This window comes from Ochlerotatus camptorhynchus, unplaced genomic scaffold (genome assembly GCF_037179485.1).
Source record: "Ochlerotatus camptorhynchus isolate MF236.1 unplaced genomic scaffold, CSIRO-AGI_Acam_v1.1 ptg000361l, whole genome shotgun sequence".
In the NCBI taxonomy this organism is placed as follows: domain Eukaryota; kingdom Metazoa; phylum Arthropoda; class Insecta; order Diptera; family Culicidae; genus Ochlerotatus; species Ochlerotatus camptorhynchus.
In genome coordinates, this window is record NW_027040849.1 from 10,088,786 (window position 1) to 10,113,167 (window position 24,382).

Here is a 24,382-nt window from a genome sequence, read left to right on the forward strand (position 1 = left end):
ACGCCTAAATCTCGAATTACGGACGGATGCAATGTGCCACCCGAGGGGCACGCAATACAAAGAACCGGTGCGTTGAAGTTAAAATGCAATCAAAAGTACTTAAAGTAATTAATGCGTTTTGAAGTAATACTGACGGTAATAAAAATTATCTATCCGTAATTAATGTAATTAAAAGTATTGAAAATGTAATCAATGTACTTTAATTACAAAATTTCAACTGTAATTAATGGAGTTAAACAGTAGTTAATGTTCGACATTGTGTAATTAATGTAATTAAAGCAGTAGTTAATGGAATTAATTTAATTACAGCCGTTGCCCGTTGGAGTTAAAGGTTATTGCGTGCCCCTAGGTGCCACCTTAGATCTTCGGCTTCAAAGCCTTAATCATATTTTTTATATTTTAGCATTATCTTTAACAATTTTTGCAGATATTCTTGTCTTGTCTTTTTTCCTCGAACAAATCCTAGACTTTAACCGAAGACACAAATCAAGAAGACTGGCAACTTTGCCAGAATCCAAGCGACAGATACAATGGCGCTACGCTTGAGTGAAGGTGGAAGCAACGCATAGAAAAATGAGCAAATACACAAACCCTTATTCTGAGGATGTAATCTTTGCTATCAAATTCGTTCGAAGCGTTTACCTTTGAGCGGCAGATGACGCGATTGTACCTGTCTCATAGGGTTCGTATGAGAAAATGTAAGAGTTGCCAGTCTTCTTGATTTGTTGTCTTCGCTTTAACCATAAAAATTTTAATGTAATATTTTGCTATAGGCAAATCCAATAGGCTCTTTTTATGCACCATCAATGTAGAATGCGCTAGCCGATTTTGAGAGGAAATGTCATCCAATCCATTTATTTACATCATAATGACGATTTTCAATACTCAAAATAATGTACATTTTATAGGCGAATCCAGTAGAAACTAAGCGATCGTTTCAGCCTCTCGTGGTGAATAGGAGAACCACCAAAAGAGTGATGAGAGCTGAAATTTTCGCCGTGAAGCATAGGAGTAGGAAAATGTTTTTGCCTTTTCTGATTAAATTATACAAAGCAGGTGCTTGAAACCATCATCCACGTGGAATATTTTGTTTTCTGTATCGATTTTGCATTGATCCGGCGGGGTGCTGCCACATATTTTTGTTAAGAAAAGTGAATATTTTCAAAAATGCCCCAGCGGTTATGATCATCCGGATTTTTAATGTGATGTTATTTGAGCTGTAAATCTGTTCAAATATGTGAAAAATAATAAAATAAGACCCCTCCCGATGGAAATATGCAAGATATGCATAAAAATATGCGTTAATTTGAGATGTAAAAAAAATGTAATTTTGATGTAAACAAACGGTTTAGTTGACGTTTCCTCTCATAATCGCCTAGCGCACTCTACATTGGTGGTTCATAGAAACAGCCTATTGCACAACTAGCAAATTTCTATCTGGAGTGGTCTTATTTTCCGATTATCTACAGATCTGAACTGATTTACAGCTGAAATAACCACACATTAAAAAATCCGGTTCTAGTTCTATCTCTTTCACTCTACTCAAAACTGAAATGCATAAAAAAATGACAAAATGATACACTCTTTGCACACTGTCAAAGAATCATTGTACACAAAATCAACTTTGTGCAAAACCAAAACAAAAATAGTAGGGGAAAAGTTGCCTTCGGCAATACCTTAACCTATTATCGTCAGGGGGTAAACAAAGTCCTAGAGCACTCAAATTTGGCCAATAGTTGCTCTGAAACACAATGTATCCACATGCCAAAATTGAGCTCTCAAGGACGTTGACCTCCCTGACGATAATAGGTTAAGGTATTGTAGAAGCCAACTTCCCTAATAAAAATTGTATGGTTAATTTGCTTAACGACGTGTTCTGGGTATCATCCAAACCATTAATGGAATAGTTCAATGATTTGGGTTATCGTTCGTTTATGGTTATTTTTTATTAGGGTTTTCCCCTATCCCATCTCGTTGATGATGGCACAAGCTTCTAAGAAAATTCTATTACAGCGAACCACATTATTTTAATTGATTTCTGCGCCAGTTAGTCGTCTGTCACTCCGTTTGTGTCTATAGTAAACTATGATCCTAATCTATCAATTACTTTAAAGAAAAACAATTTTCAACAACTGAGTGTAAAGTTATTAACAAATGAGCAGTTGGTGTGTTTACAACTGTGCCAAGCATGCCGACTGGTGCTTTCATATATTTTTGATGAGAAAAATTCAGATTTACAAAATTGTACCAGTCGTCATGATCATCCGGATTTTTAATGTGTGGTTATTTCAGCTGTAAAATAGTTCAGATCTGTAGATAATTGAAAAATAAGACCACTCCCGATAGAATTTTGCAAGTTGTGCAATAAAATGTACATTATTTTGAGTTTTGAAAATTATGATGCAAACAAATGGATTGGATGACATTTCCTTTCAAAACCGGCTAACACACTCTACATTGGTGGTGCATGAAAAGAGCCTATATAAACTAAGCGATCGTTTCAGCCTCTGGCGATGAATAGGGAAACCCTCAAAGGAGTGATGATGACGTGATGTAATTATTTTCTAAAATTGATCCGCTGGAGGAATCCGGTTGAGTTAAGCATCCTTAAGGGCCACCCACATTAGATCCGTTTGCGGAATCCGAAGAAGTCGTCTCCACTCTACTCGATCCATGGCCACAGTTCGCCAGCCTCGTAGTCTGCGAAGGGTCCACAGGTCACCTTCTACTTGGTCGATCCACCTTGCCCACTGCGCGCCTCTTCTTCTTGTTCCTGTTGGGTCGCTTTCTAGAACCATTTTCACTGGGTCGTCGTGCGGCATTCTTACGACGTGCCCAGCCCACCGTAGTCGCCCAATTTTTGCAATGTGGACGATGGATGGTTCTCCCAGTCCATACCTTTTGTCCCGTCCAGTAAAGTTCCTGCAGTGCTACGACTTCGAAGTTCCGTGCTTGAAGTTCGTCATAGATTAACCTATCGCAACCCGGGAAGCCGAGCGATTTGCAGTTCCATGTTCCGAGTTTCCAATCGTAGTCCTTATTTCGTCGCGTAGGTCTGTGCCGATTGTTCCGATCCGTATTTCTTTCTTCGGTATTTGCAACTTTGTTTTTTTTTTCAGGGCGGTTTGTTGGGCCTGCCCCAACCCCCTGTCTCGCCGGGGGACCATCGTGCACAGACCATCGTTCCACGCTGGCACTAGGACGGTGATCAGCCGCTCCTAACATGGAGAACAGACGCCGTTTGAGCCGCACCTCCATGGTGAACAGACGCTCAGGTTTGGTGAAGCATTTCCTCTATCACCGTACTATGGTTACCGCGCCAGTGTTCGCGTCGCACCTCTTCACTTTGCTATTGCCGGACTGGCAACATTGCCCAGGCTACGCCACCGAGCTGTGTCCATGTTTCAGCTGGTAGTCTTTTGTTATCATATGACTCGAGGAGGCGTGAAGTAGGTACTTGTGAGGACCAGGGCTAGGTGTTCCGCTCCTTCCAGGTTGTCAACTCACTATTTTGTAGCCTTTACTGATGCACATGAATAGGTCTTTTCAATGCACCACCAATGTAGAGTGCACCAGGAGAATTCAAGAGGAAACGTCAACTAAACCGTTCGTTTACATCAGAATAAGGATTTTTCACAACGCAAATTACAGCTTTTTCATTGAAAATCTTGCCAATTTCCATTAGTAATTGTCTAATTACTAATTATACGATTTTCCGCATATCTGAACTAATTTGCACCTAAATTATTCACACACAAGAAATCCGGATGATCATGTCCACTATTATAATTTTCCATTTTTCTCAACAAAAATATTCCTGAACACTAGCAGGATCCTTGCAAAAATGATACAGAATAAAAAAAATCAACTGTAGATCAAGTGTTGAAGCATCTCAGATGAATCAATTTATCAGGAAAAGCGAAAAAGTGTTCCGCTTTCTATGTCTCACGGCAAAAATTTCTGCTCAAAATACTCTTTTTGACGTTCTCCTATTCGCCACCAGAGGTTGAATCGATCGTTTCTATTAAAAAGGCGTATAATTGTGATCCTCTAGGACAGATCCCGATTTTTGATAATGGAGGTGCTCGCGATGGGAAGTTTAATAGAGGTAAGTATTAAACTATTTGTTATATTAAGTATAGTTATTTTCCAAAATTGATCCGCTGGAGGAATCCGGTTGAGTTAAGCATTCTTAACAATAAAACTAAACTAAACTAGCCAAGCAAATTTAAAATGGATCAAACTGATACACAATATAGCGTAGCTAGTAGTATAGGGCCGATCATCTTACTTTATTACGTTAACTCTACAGTAAAACCACAGACGAACAGGTATAACTCTTAGAAGAAAATTCTTCAAAAAATATCGTCAAGCGTATTTTAAATGCACACTAGCACCTTCTATCATGTACATTCCGAAGCATTGTACTTTTTGCAAGACGTCTGCTCATTAGTTGACTTATACATTTTATAAATAATCAGCAATATAAATTTGCCAAAAGGTATAAGAAGATTTCTATCCGTGTAGACTTCAGGTTTTCTACCACTGTAGCGCAACCAGATTTAAATAAAATGCTCAATTTGCAAAATAATAGCATTTTAAGATTGCACTCGTATACCTCACCGTGTAAAATTTGGAAACCATCATCACTCTCATAGTTCTTCTATTCTCCACGAGTGCCAACTTTGATTTGCCAATTGGCAAATCAAAGTTGGCACTCGTGGAGAATAGAAGAACTATGAAAGTGATGATGGTTTCAAAATTTTCCACGGGGAAGAATACGAGTGCAGTCTTAAAATGCTTTTATTTTGAAAATGGAGCATTTTATTTAAATCTGGTTAATGTTACCTTAGTAGAAAACTAAAGGACTACTCAAAAGACATATACTATAGAAAAAATAATTTCTTTACAGATTTTTATGTGGAGACATAGATTTCAGCTTTTCTACCACTGTAGCAGAAACCAGATTTAAATAAAATGCGCCATTTTCAAAATAAAAGCATTTTAAGACTGCACTCGTATTCTTCCCCGTGGAAAATTTTGAAACCATCATCACTTTCATAGTTCTTCTATTCTCCACAAGTGCCAACTTTGATTTGCCAATAGAAGTATTAAATTTTAAATTTTGTTGCATTAAGTCACAAACAAATGTGTACAAGGCTTAAAGTTATCATTATGCCCCTCCCCTTATCGAATAATGGAGAGTTGACTATGTATAGCAAGGAAAATCAACTCATTTAAAAAAAAAAACTCTTTGCAGTACATGTCGGCAGCGTTGCCAGATATACCGATTTATCGGTATTTGTACCGATTTTCGAACTTGATACCGATATTGAGATTTTATACCGATTTATATCGATTTTTCAAATAATCAAAATGTCAACATATCTTTTTGAATATGTCAATTTTCTTAAGATGCTCAAACAATTACTCATCTTTGAATATTTCTTCTGCTTGATACTCTTTCGATTAGTATTTCCGTTTCCTCGGCGTTTCCGGCTACACAGGAATTAGGAAACAGTTGATGACTCATCCCGGAATTCCTGGGAATCGAGAAATACTTTTAACGTTTTTGTTACCGAAAAGGTCCATCAAAATGTTAATTTTATAACTTTCTGAAGTTTATTCAATCTTCCCTTAGAAGTTATTCTAACTTCCCCCTGGAATTTTCTTTCCCTTACCCCGTATGTTATGTTCAGATTCCTCCTAGAAAATTATACCGACATCTCTCGCTTCTTCTGGCTTCGCTTGAAAGAATCTTCCGTCTTATCGTGTCAGTTTTTCCAAACTGAGTAATGTGCTTGCCGTAGAAGAATCTACCGATTTCCGACGAAAATTTCTTTGGACATTCCACAGAAATCTCTCTCTTCCGGAATTTGTTTGCCCACAATTTCTCCTAGAGGTTTCTTTCGATTGTACCAAAAACCCTCTGGTTTCCGCTTGATGAAGCTTCTGACTTTCTTCATAAGTTTCTTCCGTTTCTTCCCAACTACCTCAAGAGGTTTCTTCCAGCGTCAGTATCCGTAAAAAAAAAATCCAATAAAATAACATGAGTTTTTATTGTCATTGTAATCATGATATTTACTGCCAAAACATTGGACATTTTTGTCCATTACCGGAAAATCACAACTAAATTCATGGTTCACAACAATGAAAATCATGGTATTTGAGAAATTTACAGTTAAAAAGGGGGGTTGTTAAGCATCTTAACAATATAAAAAAGTGATTTTTCCCGAACAAATTTGATCTCATCACACTAATTTTCGTTGTTTGAGCATTGTATCGTTAAAAATCGAAAACTATTTTTTCTCCCGTACAATAATTTAACAAAAAATTTTAATTGTTGTTATTGTTATTGCTCAGTTCACACCCTGGCAGGCTGCTGCCTACTGATCTGCACTTAAGCCAGGCATGAACCTGCGGAAATTTAGTCGTAGCCTATGCTAGACCGTATAGCATAACGATTTTCCTTTCACTAGCAGGCTTTTTGGTCCCACTAGCGTCCGATTAGGGGAAAGAAGAGAGATAGAGGATTTTGTTGTTCTGCTGAAAAAAAAAAAAAAACACGCCGGCTTGTTGTGCAACATCAGGTTTGTTCGCTTTCATTCCGTTCCAAGGGGCAACGTCCATCGTCGTCGTACTCAAATACCTGGGAACCTCAAGAGGTGCACAGGGCCAACGTGAAAGACTTCCATTCTGGGCAGCTGCTTGACCTGGGTCCAGGTCAAATCCCTATCGGCTTGCTTAATTTCCTTGTTGACGCTCCGCCGCCTTAGTATTTGCCTTTGCTGCGATGTTCTGGTGGATTTAATTCATAATCAAACGCTTGCCTGCAGACTTCGTTTCTATTTCTATCGGCTTCTGATGACATTTACATCTGAGATCCATTTGTGAGGCCACCAGCCACAAGTTATATACCGCAGGCAGCGGTTGATGAGACCTGCAGCTTTTGAGTGTTCTCCACTGGTGCTGCACAGATTCCACGTTTTAATCGAAGTTTCGAATTTTGGTACGTTGACCAATCTGATTTGATCTCCGCTTTTGTGTAAATGTCATATTATCACCGACCTTATTACCATCACCTTAGTGTGTGACATCAGGTGTACGCTCCTCTGTGTTTTCGTTACAAATGCAGTTAATTTGACACGTTTGTCGCATTCCCGCATGTCTCAATATTATTCTTGCTGAACCACCGTCAAACCCACTATCCAGAGGCAGCGAACCACCTTAACACCTGAAATTATACAAAAACAAATTAAACATTAGCATCACCCCCCCCCCCCTTCCCCCGTTCCTCGATTGCAACAGCTCCAAGCCATGCAACAGGATCATTTCGTGCCCCATGACAACTTGATCCAGTTGCTTCCAGGTTCATTGTTTTGGCGCCAGCCGGGAGAGACTTGGTCCTGTACCAAATGCTTTCCTTGTCTCCATTCCGCTCAGCTACTCGCAATTGATTGTGATATTAGTGGGCGGAATATTACAATGTGAGACAATTCAATGCAGATCGTCTTCCAAATTTGGCCGATCGTCAGGTAATTAGTGGGTTACCACCTGGCACCTCTTAGCAAGCACTATGCTACGAAGCGGACCAGAAGTTTTAATGAACAACCTCCCCCAATAATTTAACAATAAATTTTAATGTACTCAAAATTCAACAGTAAAAATCATTGTAATTTCGTTGTTTTATTATAATAATTTTTTTTTTTTCGGGTATCTATTGGAAGATTGCCGTAAAAGCTCAACGCAGATGTCGCCACTGCATGATGATGATAATGTTGACAGACTGCATATAAAATTCGTGAAAATTAGCGTTAAATCATAATTTTCATCAAGCCTGTGTAAAATTCTTCCAATATAACATTCGAATTGCAGAAGAAAACGTTTTTACGATCAGACTGATGTGCAACTTTGACTTTTCCAGTTGAACTTTCATAAGATATATTCATTTCATTTCGCGGCTCTAACAATGCTGCATCGTAAATATGATGTAAACAGAAGTAAATTGCTCAATTACTCAAAATAGAGATGATTTGTCATCTTGCTATCACTTTGAAGACCATCTAGCACCATTTTATAGTATGGTGCGTGTTGAGTAAATCAAGTTCCGGTGCGTTTTCTGTCGAAAATTGTGAGCATCAATATGTTTGCTAACAAAAGGCTAAAATGAACATTTATTGAACATTGGCGTTCTATACAACCAATCTCCATTACCATCAGCATGATACAACCTTTCCTAAGTAAATTCACTTAATTTCCACTTTCATCCTAGTGGAAATCGCACATATTCACCATTTTCCGAAAAATGCCGCTGCGCAGGAGGTAACCTCTCCCTGTGGGTGCAAACTTGTTATGCATAATTTTCCATGAAAACATCTCCGATCCATACCGAAATAATAACAGTTAGTTCGCAAACACATTTTCTTACACGATTCAAGCAAAAGTTTCCACGGGAAATTATTAGGTTTTCTTTATGTACCGATTTGCCCCAAAAATCGTCTGTTTTACTTGAAGAATTTGGAAACTATCCTCCTTCTAGTAGTTCTCACTTCGAAATGTAGGTGGCGAAAGCATGGAAAAGTTTCACTGCAAGACGCCAATCGAATTCTCCCAGAAGATTCGGGTCTTCCTCTACAACAAGGTGACTACATATAGGTGTTCTAATGTGTCAAATTCATGATTCAGCCATGTTGGATTTTTGTATGCGACAGCGACCGAGTTTGTTTACAATTTGCACTAAAACCGCACTTTTCCCCCTCGCGACCTCCTCGCCTATATAGTGACAAAGCTGTATCACCATTTATATACCCACCATGCTCTAGAAGTTTCTCTTTGAGCTTCTTCCGGAGGTTTTTTTTTTCGGCTTCTATTCGAAGGATTCTCCGAGCTTCTTCTAGCTTCCCTTGGAAATGGCTATTCATGAAATGTTCTTCGATTTCCGAAACCTTATTGGCTTCCTCTGGATGTGTCATCCGATTTTTTCCCGAACATTTCTTTAAAGTTTTCCCAGAAAATTCTCAGCATTTTTCTTGGAAGTACCCCGGATGCTTTGCCGATTTTTCTTGGAATTTTCTTTAAACTTTCTCCAATGTTTCTATTTCTGGAAGTTTGTTCGGATTTCTTCAGAAACTAATTAAAACATTCTGCGCAAAAAATTCCGACTTTTCTGGAAAAGCCATTCTTAATCCAAAAGTTTAAATTTCCGCCTTCGAAAACGGCAAAAATATAAAATAAAATAGTAAATACCGATAAATACCGATTTTTTTAAACCTTTCATGTCGATAAGCTTGAAAACAATCTGGCAACGCTGCTAGTCGGCCTTCTCGTGAGCACTCGCGTGCACAGTTCGTTCTACACCACCCTGTGAGTAGCGCCGGTGGGCACTCACGAAAAACATGTGATCCGCCGAACTGTCAAATACTCCAACATGTAAACAATCCTCGACCGAACCTGCTGTTGAATAACTTTTCATCATCAAATTCTTAAATCAAACTTTAAGTGAAAATCCAGCCAAAAAACATGGATTTTGAGTTGAGAAATGTGAGACACCTTTCTAGTCTAGTCTAGTCTAGTTAATCAAACTAACACTTTCCTATCCCGGCATCCAGCTGAAGGACTTCCTCACACTGTACAACCAAGTAACGGAGCTGTGCTTTAAGTCCTGTGTGGACAACTTCTTCGGACGGGATTTGAGTAGTGACGAGCTCCGCTGTACGGACAACTGCGTCGCAAAGTTCTCCAACGTCAACCAACGGCTGATGAAAGTGTATGTTGGCGTCCAAACCGACCTGAACCAACGGAGGATGGTAGAGTTTGAGGCCCAACAGGCTAAACTGCAGGAAGCCCAGAAACAGCAAGAGCAGACTCAAGTGGCAGAACTAGCACCGACCGCTGATGCAAGTTTGACGCTACCGGCCAGTGCGACCGAATCACCGGCTGCAACGGACAGTGGGAAGTTGGAAACGACGGTAGTGGATTCGGTGATTTAATTGGGTTGGTTTTTTTTTTTTAGGGTTAGGTTGATTGTAGAGCGTTAAATAGTTGCGATGAATAAAATTTGTTTGCACGTATTGATAGGGATTCCAGGTGCTGGAAAGACGACATTTTGCGAAGGTTTTCAGGCATATTTGCTGGAAAAGCGTTCACCTGCTAGGTTGATTCATGTTTGTTTCGATAGGCTTATAAAAATAGAAGATACATTCGATTTGGAAAACGGATGCTTCAAGGAAAAGAGAAGACAACTTCTGGAATCGCTTGGGAAAATAATCGAGGGGATCAAATTTAACGATCAAACTTGTGTCGATCAAGTGAATGAAGAGTTAACTAAGATATTTAACGCAAATATTTCCATAGATCTAGATTCCACTGCCAGTGGCAACATTTACGCAATTTTTCTCGACGATAACATGTACTACAGAAGCATGCGCTATGAAGCCTTCAGTCTTGCCCGTAAGCATGGCATGGGATATTTACAGTCGCTTTTCGACGTTCCACTCGCAGAGGCGAAAGCAAGAAATGCCAGTAGACCGAACCCCATTCCGGAGGAAATCATTTCACGAATGTGGATTAAATTGGAACAGCCAAGCTGGCGGTTCTACAAATGGGAAAGAAACACGTTAGAACTACTGGGGAACTCACTGGAATTCGAACAACTTGAACAGGCGATCTTGAACTGTGCCAACAATCCTGAAAGTCCGTTGGAGACGAAAGCTGAGAAGCAACCTGTCGAACAATCGGTGGTTCATAAGGTGGATTTACTGTTGAGGAAAGCTGTAGGCGATATTATGAAGAATCGTAAGGAGATTTTTAATGGCAAAGAGTTAAAACTCCTATCGGATCAGCTAAGTGTACGTAGGAAGACTATTTTAGATGATTTAAGAGCAGGATTGATAGAAATAGATCCCGAATGTGCTACGAATGAGCAGATACAGCTGTTGATGTAAAGAAGAATAAATGTTACTAACTATCGATTTATGTAGCAATTTTCTTGTCTTGAGAAAACCCAAACAAGTTTTTAGAATATTTGCACCAGACCCGCCAATCAACTAGGTTGGTTTCTAAGCCGTTCTTCACCCTACACCAGGCCTGCCCAAACTTTCTAAGCTTACTTTTTTAAATGGATGTATCTATATTCGATGAACATTTACAGCTAGACATTTTGATAAATTCTCTTTCATTCTGGGCTAAAATTCATAATGATGAATGAAATCATTGCTGATATCCAGATACCCTACACAGTAATATTTTCGCACTGGTCGAAACCAAAACTACTACATTCAACCCCAACCAACCAAAGTAACTCATCAGTAACTCAGTTATAACGACAATAATGTAAAAAAAAGTTCAATTGCCGAAACCCGGGATTGAACCGGGGACATTTAGATCTTCAGTCTAACGCTCTCCCAACTGAGCTATTTCGGCTGGACACCATGCTTATTTTGATAACAGTACTGTGTATTCAATCTTTGTACTAAAAGATCATAAATAAAAAGCTCTTTGCATGGTCCTGGTAGGTTTAGCATAATGGACACTTGGCATAGCCGATGGCCCTTATTACGGTTGTCACTTCACGGTGAAGTAATTGCCGTGTTAATCAAATGGGAATCACTTCACCGTGATTGATAAGTTGTCACTTCACTGTGAAGTGACATCGGTAATAAGACCCGATATGATTCGACATATTTTTGAAACTACATCTACAGTCTATGATTATTCCTTCTTTTGATTGCCGCTCGTTCTTTCACAAAATCCAAACTCTTCTTCCATGGTATTTTAAGGCTTGGAAGAACTGCTCACGTTTAAAGGAAGATTTTCTACTGCACAATATTAGCCAATACCTATAACTATTCACAAATTGCACAATGCATGAATAACCAAAGAAGGGAGCATTGTTTCTTATGCCGTGTGTACCACACCATCTTTGCATAGCGAAACAAGCTACTGTTTCCAGATTAAGCTAAAAGCGGATTTCTTTTCAGTTCCAACATTTTAAACCATCCTCCCATTCACATCGAATAAATTAAACCTCTATTACTTTATACACGCATCAAATCTGTCAATATTCAAACACTACTCTAAACACAAAACCCTACGATCAAACAGAAACAAAAACTTCTATACGCTTCAATTCCCCCCCAGGGAATCCGCAGGGAAAAGGCACATCGTGCAAAATGCAGTTTCGTTCCATTAACTTTTTGGCATCTTCGGAGAATCTTCATCGTCAAACAAGTTAAACCTTGGCCCAATCTCAGTCGGTGGCCTTGCCTAATTGCGACAGTTCCGGAATTTTGCGGAACATTTTCCGCCCGATTCCCACCAGCAGGATGATGTGACAGGTGTGCAACAGGAGGCTACTTACCACGGTGCTCGGGTAGGTATTCCAGCAGAACTCCAACAGCATCAGCAGCAGGAACTTGAGGCTGGTGCTGTACTCGGTGAACCAGGTCAGATAGGGCAAGCTGTGGAAGTACCACACGTAGAACTGGTAGTGCAGACTGCGAGCGCACACGATTCCGATGAAGTTGGACAGAAAGATGGGAAGCAGGGCCAGCTGGGTGGCACGATCGAAATGGACAGAGTATTTGCTTGGTTGTGGTCCTTCCACTTGCGGTTCCGGGGAACCGTTGGCAACAGCCGGAACCGTAGCCTCCTTTCCGGACATCTTTTTGATGCCTTTTTCGAAGGATTTCAAGAACTGTTCCTGCTCTTTGGAGAGCTTTTCCTCGGCCTTTTGCGGTTGAGGCTTGGGCTTTTCCTTCTTTTTCTTCTTCTCCTGAGAGACCTCAAGATTCTTTGCGGCAATCTGCGGTGCCAGCATGGCTTCCAGATTTCTTAGGCGGCAGTAGTTTTGCAAATACTTGTAACAGGGGGAAACAAAGGCCAGCAACATCAGCGCATGCAGTGCAAGCAGAGACAGATGGAAAACCTTGCTTTCGAAGATGTCCCTCTCCAGAAAGCGATAATTAACGGTCCACTTGTGTTCGAAAATTCGTCCAAGATCGAAGCTTCCCTTCAGGTATTCCCACGGATAGGTCAGCAGGAATGGAGCTCCCAGCAGCAATTGAATCACGCCACAAATGGTCAATTGAATTAACGTTTTAACGTATCCCAAGTTGGTGATAAACAGCAGCAAGATTGCCGGTGCGAACAGAAGGACGTTCATTTTGACCGAAACGCCCAAGCTCAGGAAGACGCTTCCCAGGGTCCACCGGTTGTCGATGTAGGCATTTAGAGCCAAGTACAGGAACAGAATCGCAATAGGATCGTTGAACAGCCTCAGGACATAAATCGAATGAATCCGGTACGATGTGAAAGTCGTGAGGACCAGCACGTATGGCGGGAGCTTCCGGCTCTTACTGTACATCCGCAGAACCAGCCCCATTTGCATCAAGTAAATGGCAATAAAGATGTACTGAGCCAATCGTATATTCTGACCGTGGGATGTTATAAAGTACAGCGCACTGTAAATATAAACGAATCCAGCCGGATAGACCAGCGGACCGGTGTCACCTAGAGCAAAATTCTATTTTTAGAAACAACACACTTGACTGAAGCCCAAAGAAAATGATTCCAAACGACCGGCACTTACCTCGCAGCTCGGCATAGTTGGTGGTTCCATTCAGGAAACCTTCGCATTCCTGCATGTAAGCCTTCCAGTCGATTTCCGTGTACGGAACATTGCGTACGACAAAAACGTTCAGCACCAGTTCGGCGGCAAGGATGAGCCAGGAAACCAGCGGCAGCCGAGCCGGATCGAAGACAAGCGATTTCACAAATGCCACATTCAGATACTGTTTCTGCCAGTGGGACCACACCGATATCCGGTTGGATTGTTTACTGGTGCTGCCCCGTTTGCCGGCGGCCGAAATACTTTTGTTTTTACTACCCGGCGGTGCCATGTTGGAGGGCGACGGAACGAGCAAACTTTTCTAATGTTCTATTTTGATCACCAACTCCCACGCGAACGAGCGACCGACACGACGACGACGACGACGATACGAACGAACAAACGGTTGTTTAAAGGTGTGTTAGTGAGTGGTTCGCAGGCCTTCTGCTTTTCAATGCTAACATTTCATTAGGACGAAACTGGATTTGTGAACTATGACTTCAACAATCGATTTCTCGTAAATAAAAGGTTACTCCTGCATATTAACGATGCCAGCTGGTAGAAAAAACATTCATCTAAAAGATGGTGTCGATACTTTACATGTAATAGCTTTTAGTAATTAGAAATCGACGCCACTGTTTTAAAAAGCAATGCCACCCTTTTGGAAATGTTGACGGATTTCTTTCTGCTTTCTTCGCGTTTTGTGCGTGGCTTGTGTGTGGCAATGTTTTGGATAACAAGTCTGGTAATGAATTTGTCGTCTCTTTCATTCGCCCGCTGGTGGTATGTAACGAGAAGTTTGATGTCACACTCATCGATCCATAAGAACAGCAGGAATAAAGAGACGGCAAATTCACATTGCTGGACCTGTTCTCCAAGTCATTGGCACGTGGGTGCTTTGAGTGCCAACAGTTGCCAACGCGTCGACGAACGTGAAAGCGACGCTGCGAAATGTCTTATTTCTGAGCACATTTAAAACACTAATGGAAATCTGTTTCCAATTTCTTTGGATGTATTTTTTTTTTTCCTTTGATTTGTTTTTTCCGTCGATCTTGTTTTCCGTACTGAGCAACAATGCTACCGACGTGCCAGGAAGGCAGCTCCCACACCTGGACCCTACCTATCGACCCATCAACTCATGAACCGGGGACCAACGGCTTTACTTCCCATCCGAAGGAAGGCGTGATCAGAGATGTTATGCCTCAGAACAGCCCGGCGGCGCCGACTGGGAATGAACCCAGGCCTGCTGGGGTGAGAGGTAATCACGCTTACCACTACACCACCGGCGCCGTTATTTGGATGTATTTATAGATCTTAAAATGTTTGGAGAACTTCATATAGTTGAGAGAATTTAATAGAAATTTGGGAATTTACAGGAGTTTTGGAAACTTTTTAGAAGGTTGGGATATCTCATAGAAGTTAGAATACGAAGAGCTTCACACACACGGAACCAAATTTTGTTCATTTAAATCAAAAATATATAGGGGAAATGTATGTAATGTCGGCCTAAGTGTCCCCTGGGTCTGGCGGACTCGTAAGGGATTTCGAACCAATTTGAACTGTCAAAATCGAACCATTTTTTACTGTTCTTATAAGAGCTCATATGGAAGAAACAGATAGGGAGTATTGTAATCTGAGTAAAACGTAGTTGTTATTATTTTTGGAAACATATTCATAGTTTTGATGAACTGGGGTTTCCCGATCAATCTCGCAAAAAATCAACCACGCGCGGCGCAAGAAACGATCTTTCGGAATGCGAAATAAACTTCTTTTCACCGTGCAGTTGCAAAACTTTGCGTAACATCGCATTTTAACTGCTTAGGAACTTTTATGAAAACCAAATATTATTGATACAGTAGGAAACCGGAAAATTCGACATGTGCCAATCGATTTTACTCTCAATCTGTACATAAAACATAACGTCGGACATAGTGCGCTGTATTTGTACAATGATGCGCCATAATGCGCACCATGTCCGACGCTTTGTTGTTGTACAGAACGAGAGTAAAATCGAAAGTCGGGTGTGGGGTTTTCCGGTGTCAAACGCGACCGACAATAACAACGAACTACAACAGACTACAACTACCAATCGATGTTTCAAGAGAGTCACTCACAATCTTGCACACATTTGCTTTGTTTATCAATTTGACAACCGTTCGAACAGAGTAAAGCTTGCTGCAATGCGTTTTGGATAGTGTCTGAAGCTGGCTGCGATTCGACTTCGCCAGACCCATAGTGTCCCTAATTTGGGTTCATACATAAATTCAGCAATCGACTAAATTTTCAATAGCAACCTGAAATATACATTCTCGATGAACATTTCAAATGGTCCTATCTGCTTTGATCGATTCTCTTCATCGACTTTCTCTTTCGTCAATAACTCAGCTGCAAAACCTTTCCCTGTTGTATTTGACGTTTTGGACGCTAGATAAGAACCTCCTTTATCAAACTATGTGGTAGAATTAGCGCGAAATCTGTTTGCATAGCAGCGGTTATGAAAAGAGAAAGTCTATGAAGAGAATCGATCAAAGCAGATAGGACCATTTGAAATGTTCATCGAGATTTGTACCGTCCCAATGACGCGTTCATCTAGATACAATTGATAAATAGCAGATTTTTAGCGATGGGCCCAATCTTAGATCCATAGGCCAACATTAGAACCATTTCCTCTATGTTCATTATATAAAAATAGGAATAGTTGAAAGTAATTTGAAAACATGTGTTCAACAAAAATATGTATGTTTAAATTAAATTAAAAAGCATGTTTATTTAGGTTTATTTCAACAATACATAATCTGTGGAAACAATTTTTGGCGTGTCCTTTTTTCCTTGTTGTTTACATTCAGCCAACTCAACCGAAAACGGGATTCAAGCGGCGAAGTAGAGTAGAGGGTCCGGAAACCCACGCCAGCAAGTGTTCCAAGCTCGACAAAACCGGTGGAACCCCACAATATCAACGTCACTCCGTCGTTTCTGATGCCGATCCCCATATCATCCTCACCCCCACCCGACGTCGAAGGAAAAACAGAGGCCGGTATGAGGACCAGCGTCATAAACGACAAAACGACGCTAATATCACAAAATTTCACCGGTTTTACTAAACTGGAACCCCCGCCCTAATAAAAAATAACCATAAACGAACGATAACCCAAATTATTGAACTATTCCATAAATGGTTTGGATGATACCCAGAACACGTCGTTAAGCAAATTAACCATACAATTTTTATTAGGGCGGACACCCACCCCGACGGGCCCCCAGATCTCGGAGCCAGATCCCAACATCCATAGACCACCCTTAATGGCACCGAAAAATAGCAGCAATTTAGATGCCCTGTCTGCCGATTTCCATTTATTTGCTATCCATTTTAAATATTCTGTCAATTGCTAAAATAATTTCAAAATATTTTTGTATATTTTAAACATAAAAAGCATGCTTAAAATAAAAATATTTATTTTTGATCACATACACAGAGAAAAAAAAATTGTTGAATATTACATCCAAACTTCTGCCATCGGGTGTGTAATATAACGTTGTACGATGTACATCGATTTTGCGAACAAAATTACATCCATTGATGTAATATTGTATATGCTTTTTGCTATTACATCATTATTTCATACATCAGCTTGAATTACATTGATCAATATTACATTTTTTTGCTGTGTAGAAAAGATTTTAATAAAAATCTCGTGCATTTCACCTGCATGGAAGGTAGGTGCAAAATGCGTTACAGAAAGTTCTCCAACTTAAAACAGCACATAATCACAAAACATCCTCTTGCGGCACATCTCGATCCAACCAATCAAAGTTAAACCACAGACAAACAGACGTAACTCTTCATTGTGTATCTTCGTTCACGCATTTAACGGTCGATTTGAATATTATCAGTTCCGCGAACTACTCGCCGCAGCGCTGGCATCGGATCACTTTGACGTTTCTATACATTCTATAGAACTTTTATGCAATATTGTTTGCGAGTTAGCGAGCAAGCTTATTTTCCGCGAGAAGCAAGAGAGATGTCGTTACTGAGGACCTATGTTTTGAGGTACTATGTTTTCAAGAAAAACTTTTTCAAAGCGTTACGTCTGTTTGTCTGTGGTTAAACGCACCAAGTATCGATAAAGAACGAGAAGCATTAGATGAAAAGGGCGAGGGGGGCGACACATCTAAATCTCAAGTTAAGATGCTCAACAAATCTCACACTAACGAACCAATCTTCGAAAAATCTTCTTTCATTTGTCGCATCTACTTGCATCGCTCATCATCTTTTTGCAGGAAATCTTCAGAATCGTCATCAATCTTCTTTCTATCTACTCAGCGTGCGCGCAGCTAGCCACAGCAAAACACAATCTTTTTTGCATCATAGATAGAGTCATCCACCTCGGAAAAGGGTATCAGTGATCTTTGCACCAATCCCGAGTTGTTTCGATTTGCAGAGTTGATAATAGAAAAGTTACACAAACTGAAACCAAAATCTACCTATCGAACTGTCAAACCGTCTACCTATCGAGCATAGTAGACAAGCTGACTCTGATGCATGGGAAGTATTGGGGCCCATGCATTAATTATCGAGTTAATTATGTCACGCTAAATTGAGCAAAAAATTACCCCTCCCCCCCTATCGTGACGTTTTTCCTATACCTAATTCATTGCTTGTCACAAAATCTTAAACCCTCCTCCCTCCCCCCTTAGAGCGTGACATAATATATGCATAAACCCTTGTAAACGAAACTAGAGGAAACTTTCACAAACCAGGTGAAGTCATCCGAGGTGTTAACAAAAACAAAGGTTGCCAAAATAATAAAAAAAAAAATGTCCATTGATAGACATCAGTGTTGCAAGCTTCACTCTGCGTAACTCTGGAGTCCTTTTTGATTGGGTCGTATGTAACAAATTTAAATAAATTGACATTTTAATGCTACCAGACACTACTCTCATACGAGCTCTCATAGAGGTAACTCTGAGACTAGAAGGTCCCGCAGAAACGTGCTCAACTTTTTGGCACAGCTCTGGTACTCTCTTCGGTCCCAAGCTAATCGATTCACCCCTCGAAACATAGGAAAAACCAATAACCCCTCATTTTATCTGTCAAACTTTCATAGCGAATCAAAACAAACATTGCGTAGTACTAGAATTTCGACTAGAATAGGGTACGTTAATCGTTTGCTTAGGACCAATAGGCTACTAAAGTGGTGAGCCAATTTAAAATCGTTAGTTTCGTATTGATTGTTGCTACTCTGCTTACTCATACTGTAGGCAAAACTTGCGCCCGCTACATCATTCTGTTTCATTTTATCGTCAAAAAACTATTCATCGTATGTACACAGAAAGAAGAAAAAATTGTTGGTATGAAAATAATGCAATTTCAATTTAAAAGTTTCGCAAAATTCGTAGTTTCAACCGAGGTTTCAACTGAGAAAATATTCAAAATGAAAATTGATTTTTTGATTTAAAAGTGTTTCTTCCAATTTCGACTTGTAAAAGTGCATTTTTTTTTAAATAAAAGTTGTAGTACTATCAAAAATACTTCGTCAGAGCAAAGTTGTTGGAAGCACTGGACTTCTGTTTACCGCCAAATTCGACTCAAAACAAGCAGATTCCCACACTTTACTTTCACCGGTTTCTTTCAACCCCCGGAATCGCGTTTCTGGCATGCCTCCGCTAGCTTATTTTCGACGGATTGAAGGCAATTATCACGGCAGACCGAGGGAAACAGTCCAAGCAATTCAGGAGGAAATCACCAAGGTGAGAAGTTTTGGAAATGGTTCGATGATGGTTTTCATTCGTTTAACTTTTGCAGTACCGGAACCAGAATGCTGCTTCCGAAGACGGTTCGCATCAGTTCTGATCCTCCTAGAAGCTATCGATGGATTTGCTGACAAATATAGCGGAGTTTGACGGATATCGGGCTCCGGATTTTTACGATTTTGATCTCATCGGACTGATGTGATTGATGTCACACCAAATGCCCGTTACCGATTCCGTTACACCATCCTCAATGTCTGTTCCGGTGTTCCCCTCATGTGGATCGGAGGAGTAAAAATGGCTGAACAAGTTCAGCATCAGTTCATCTTGGTATCGGGAAGAGAAGACATACCTAATGAATTTATTGTTATTGTTATATCGAGTAAATACATTTTTTATTTAAATTTTATATTTATACTTCCTCACCAATCAAATTTTAATAGATTTTGAAATGAAAAACGATGTTATTACATTGAAAACACTGGTTTTTAAACTGAAAACGTTTATTTTTAACAATACTAATACAACATTTAATTTCAAAAGGTTGAAAATAATTTGGTTTTAATTTTAACACTGTCATGCTTTTCATTTGACATTAGTACAATTCAGTTTGAAAGTTGAAACTTTTAAAAGTAGTAATCGGGAAACTTTTGATTTGATAATGTATTGACTTTCATTTTGAAAGCTAACCGCTTTCTACCAAAAAGAACCAATGCAAACTTTTATTTCTACCAATGGTTTTTTTTAAATTTTAGCAACGATTTTTCTTTGTGTGTACCAACAGACCAAAACATAGCTCAATTTTACATACGACACCTAACTTCTATGGGATTGTCAATCGTCGTATGTAACATATTTGACAGAAGCGTAAAAACTGTACATAAGACCTGTTGTTTTTTCCTAATAAAAGTGCAAATTTTGCAAATATTCAATGTTAAGTGGTTGTGGGTGGTCTATAAAACGATAACTAAGTTTTTTGTGAATAATTACTCATAATAATACATTTTTAAACCGCTAAAAAGCGCATGGTCGAATGTAAAAACAGAGCATGCAAAAGGTCGTATAATATTGATTGGTTAAAAAACGTTTGATTTTCAACAGAAACGCTATCAATACCTTACTCAGTTGATAGCAACACTTCTGAGATGTTAGTTAATGGGAATTTTGAAAGAATTATCCTTCTCATTGAAAATAGAAACAATGTTTTGTTCACCAAAACAAAACACCTCGTCTCTCTAATTGACATAAATGTTACATACGACCCAATCAAAAAGGACTCCAGAACTCTTCTTATCAACTCTGTCGATTTGAATGGTCTGAGGTTTCATTCGAACACAGGATGATTTTTTGGTACAGTGTAGGAACTCACCATTCTTTATTGTTTTTTGCTGAGTGTCTATTATTCGAAGGTGTACAAAGCATCACGATATTTTCTTTCGTGATTAAAATTACAATTTTTGTGATTAATATTGAATATTATATCCAAATAACAACCCATCATAATGGCCACAATGATAGTGATAAGAAAAGGAAAATCTTCCAGATCGATTTGCCGCTTATGCTTCATGGAACGAGAACAACATCAACCAATTTTCGGAAGCGACTACCCATCTCTAGATGAATGGATTGGCAGTCTAATATCATTGAAGGTTTGTAAACACCTGAACTGGAGGTATTTATAAAACTGAATTACATTTGATTCACTTTCAACCTGAATCGCGGGAATCAAAATAGGTGCCCATCATCCTCTTAATCGTTTAATTTTGTAACCTGGCTTGAACTGAGGCACTTAGCTCGGGTTCACCCGGATTAAAACTGAATCAAACACGAATTCGCTATAAGTATGAATAGATAATTGAATTTATCGCAATATTTTGCTTCAGATCGTTGATGCTCCAAACGCTCCAGCTTCGTTATGTTTCGAATGCAAGGCCACTTTAGAAGATTTCGAATCGTTCATTGAAATGTGCCGCACTAATGATTGTGTATTCAATGAGATGTTTCTCCAAAATGGTCAGACAACTAAAAGATCAGATCCGCAGCAAGTTCCAGCAGAACGTGAAATAAAGGATTCTGCTGAAAATGACAACCGTATGATTGATCCTGTTCTGCCATTCAATTCTAGCGCTAACATAAAATACCAGAACGTTGAAGAAGTTGGCAAAACTAGCATTATCCAAAAGCCCACCGGCGAGGAACAGGATCATGTTAAACTGTTGAACGAGACTGATAAAGATGAATCAATACAGCCCAAACGCGGCAATAATGCAAGCAGAAAGAAAAGGAAGAATGAACGCTGCAGAATATGCAAAATGTACTTTAATGATATTGATGAGCATATGTTGACCCACAATGAAACATATCAATGCGAATTGTGCCCGAAAGCATTCGCTAAGATGTCTTTACTCAGGACGCACATTTACAGACACAAGTTACAAAGAAAATATTTTTGCAAAGAATGTGGTAGCGGGTTCAAATATCCTATCGACTTGAAAAATCACATCCGAATTCACACGCAGGAAAAGCCATTCAAATGTAAAGATTGTGGCCTTATGTTCAGAACTCGCACCAACATGAATCGTCACGCGAAGGTTCATAAGGAGTTAAGTCATGCATGTCAACATTGTAGAACTAGATTTACCTCAGCGGAGGGGTTGGAGCGCCACAAACGTCAAATTGTACGGGACAAATACTGGTGTAAGGTGTGTAAAAAGGATTTCTCAACATGCGATCACCTCGTGTACCACAGAAAAACTGAAAATCATTAAAACCATTTCTGAATTCTAATAACATGTCTCGGGAATGTTCAGTTCTAAAACTACTCTACGGTTCTACTATTCTACTTAACCAACGCCCCCGGCTGAGTTAGGGGTAGAGGATGACACATGCAACTGATGTTAAATAGTAATTACAATGTAAGTTATTGTTTCACCACGTTTAACATTCTTAGTGAACAATTGGAAACATGATCGATGTGTGATTCATTCAATTCCAGGTCAATAAATTTTGGTTTATAACTGATACGCAGACTTTACTTGCTATTAAGAAGGTTAGAAGCTGGTGGAATAGGTACTCGTAGTAGTGATATGATTTGAACTTATGGCGAATGTTCGGAAAAAAATATCTGTCAGTGGCTACCGCAACGTCGAACGGCAGTAAGAGTGCATGCAATTAGTAGACATCGGTTGTCATATTCAGTTAAGAGTTTTTTTTTTAACTAGCAATATTAAAGTGGTACTGGAAGGAACAGACTCGCATTCTTCGGTATTGAAATCCACTAATTCACAACTTGCAACTAAATATTCGCCCATATTTTCGTTTTCGTTCGAACCGTATTTTCCATAAATAAATGTTTTGGAAAAAACATTAAGTTTACGGATTCATTAACAACTGCTTTTCCGAATATTTAAGAACAGGATTTAGTATATGAAATGATGAATATAATGCTACTAAGCAACTCTGAATGTAAAATGCAAATCAAATAAGTTCCCATTAGCTCTGTTGGCGAAACGAAAGCAAGCATACTGTTTATATTGTCGGAAAATCGTCCCAATAAATTTATTCCTATGTAGGGGAAATTGATGTAATGTCGGCCAAAATGCCTCTAATTTAGGCCAATACATAAATTCAGCAATCGACGAAATGTTCGACAGCGGTAAAAAATATCCATAAGTACCGTCCTAATGACGCGTTCATCTAGATAAAATTGACAAATAGCAGATTTTTAGCGATGGGCCCAATCTTAGATCCATAGGCCAACATTAGAGCCATTTCCCCTATTTGCCAGATGCTCACCCTTGATTTTACCAGTTTTCATGTTTGCTATTGCACTATTGTGTGTATTTTATCCCCTTGGTTTGTTTTCCGTCGATCTTCTCCTTTTTTATGGCACAGACCTGTTGGTCCATATTTTCCGTCGATCTTGTTTTCCGTAAAGAGGCTGAATTAATAAAGAGGCGGCATGTCAAAATTGGAACAATTCCGATTATCTGTCAAAGTCATAGGAAAAGTGTTATTCCAATCGATAAGAAGACCTATCAAATGGATAAGATGTCGTCTCTTTACCCAATTCAGTCTCTTTAGTTTTCCGTACTGGAGTACCAATGCAACCGACGTAGGGGAGGCAGCTCCCACACCTGGACCCTACCTATCGACCCATCAACTCATGCAACGGGGACCAACGGCTTTACTTCCCTTCCAAAGAAAGGTGTGATCAGAGATTTTATGCCTTAGAAAATCCCGGTGGCGCCGACTGGGATTGAACCCAGGCCTTTTGGGGTGAGAGGCAATTACGCTTACCACTACACCACCGGAGTGTGTAATTTTTTTGTATTGTTAATTTTAAATTTTGGCAAATATATCAATCAAGACATGTAAGTAAGTAAAAGCCGTTTTATTAATTCAATCTTCATCCATCCATCCAATCAGGCTTGATGTCCTCTGCTGTTTGAAGAAGTTGTCTCCACTCCACATCCATGGCCGCACCAAAGAAGAATACTAAGATAAGATGAAACAGTTGGAACAAAAACTTTATATTTTAGTGTCCTCTTTCACGGTCCCTTTCATCCAATGAATACCCCCGTATGCAAGGTAATTTTGTGGCTTTGCTACCCCCTCGGTAGAGATGGAATTGGCGTTGACGGCACCGTCGAAAAATTTGCTCTTCTAGCAAATTTAGACAGTTTCTTATGGGAATTTTCGGTGAAGTGAAAGGATAGTACAAAGTCCGCCATAAGATAAGTAAAGAGCTACAGAGTCGCCGTCAACGCCAATTGACCACTTTGTCAAGCAGTTTTGGCGTGACTTTCTACCAGCGATTTTACAAAACTGGACCAACTAATTTCTATTTTTTTTATGAAACGCACAAATGTTGGCTACTTTTCTCGAGGTTCTAGAAGAAAAAATCTCAAAATAATGTTTCATTTCAAAGTTCGAGTGGTAGTAAACGTCATTTTATCTGCTCGAATGAAGTGGTTAATTTTGCGCTATTTTTTATCAAAACAGTCACACCAAAATCAGAGATGTCCC

At 39.5% G+C, this 24,382-nt stretch overlaps 4 protein-coding genes and 1 non-coding gene across 5 annotated transcripts; 3 read left to right on the plus strand and 2 right to left on the minus strand.

Moving 5' to 3' along the window:
* The first annotated feature begins 9,448 nt into the window (after window positions 1-9,448).
* LOC135709686 (mitochondrial import inner membrane translocase subunit Tim10B) lies at window positions 9,449-10,026 on the plus strand. Its single transcript, XM_065232077.1, has 2 exons — window positions 9,449-9,540; window positions 9,609-10,026. The coding sequence occupies exons 1-2, from the start codon at window positions 9,520-9,522 to the stop codon at window positions 9,987-9,989; spliced, it is 402 nt and encodes a 133-aa protein (XP_065088149.1). The 5' UTR covers window positions 9,449-9,519; the 3' UTR covers window positions 9,990-10,026.
* On the plus strand, window positions 9,978-10,970 carry Pstk (Phosphoseryl tRNA kinase). Its single transcript, XM_065232076.1, has one exon. It carries the CDS (start codon window positions 10,047-10,049, stop codon window positions 10,941-10,943), a length of 897 nt encoding a protein of 298 aa, XP_065088148.1. The 5' UTR covers window positions 9,978-10,046; the 3' UTR covers window positions 10,944-10,970.
* Window positions 10,971-11,348: 378 nt separating this feature from the next.
* On the minus strand, window positions 11,349-11,421 carry TRNAF-GAA (transfer RNA phenylalanine (anticodon GAA)). The gene has a single exon. It is a non-coding gene; the product is annotated as a tRNA-Phe (tRNA).
* A 607-nt stretch (window positions 11,422-12,028) lies between these two features.
* Window positions 12,029-13,959, minus strand: Alg3 (Alg3, alpha-1,3- mannosyltransferase). Its single transcript, XM_065232079.1, has 2 exons — window positions 13,589-13,959; window positions 12,029-13,509 (listed from the first exon to the last, which is right to left on the minus strand). Exons 1-2 carry the CDS (start codon window positions 13,896-13,898, stop codon window positions 12,248-12,250), a joined length of 1,572 nt encoding a protein of 523 aa, XP_065088151.1. The 5' UTR covers window positions 13,899-13,959; the 3' UTR covers window positions 12,029-12,247.
* A 6,809-nt stretch (window positions 13,960-20,768) lies between these two features.
* On the plus strand, window positions 20,769-23,653 carry LOC135709688 (zinc finger protein 723-like). The gene is made up of 2 exons (XM_065232080.1): window positions 20,769-21,003; window positions 21,238-23,653. Exons 1-2 carry the CDS (start codon window positions 20,857-20,859, stop codon window positions 22,120-22,122), a joined length of 1,032 nt encoding a protein of 343 aa, XP_065088152.1. The 5' UTR covers window positions 20,769-20,856; the 3' UTR covers window positions 22,123-23,653.
* Window positions 23,654-24,382: the final 729 nt, after the last annotated feature.

Bases quoted from the DNA above. Each gene is read 5' to 3' on its own strand.
- LOC135709686 (XM_065232077.1), top strand. From the start codon at position 9,520: ATGGATTTTGAGTTGAGAAAT. The intron at 9,541-9,608 runs GTGAGACACCTT...CCCGGCATCCAG, and splicing joins TGGATTTTGAGTTGAGAAAT to CTGAAGGACTTCCTCACACT.
- Pstk (XM_065232076.1), top strand. From the start codon at position 10,047: ATGAATAAAATTTGTTTGCACGTATTGATAGGGATTCCAGGTGCTGGA.
- Alg3 (XM_065232079.1), bottom strand. From the start codon at position 13,898: ATGGCACCGCCGGGTAGTAAAAACAAAAGTATTTCGGCCGCCGGCAAA. The intron at 13,510-13,588 runs GTAAGTGCCGGT...ATTTTGCTCTAG, and splicing joins CAACTATGCCGAGCTGCGAG to GTGACACCGGTCCGCTGGTC.
- LOC135709688 (XM_065232080.1), top strand. From the start codon at position 20,857: ATGGCCACAATGATAGTGATAAGAAAAGGAAAATCTTCCAGATCGATT. The intron at 21,004-21,237 runs GTTTGTAAACAC...ATTTTGCTTCAG, and splicing joins GCAGTCTAATATCATTGAAG to ATCGTTGATGCTCCAAACGC.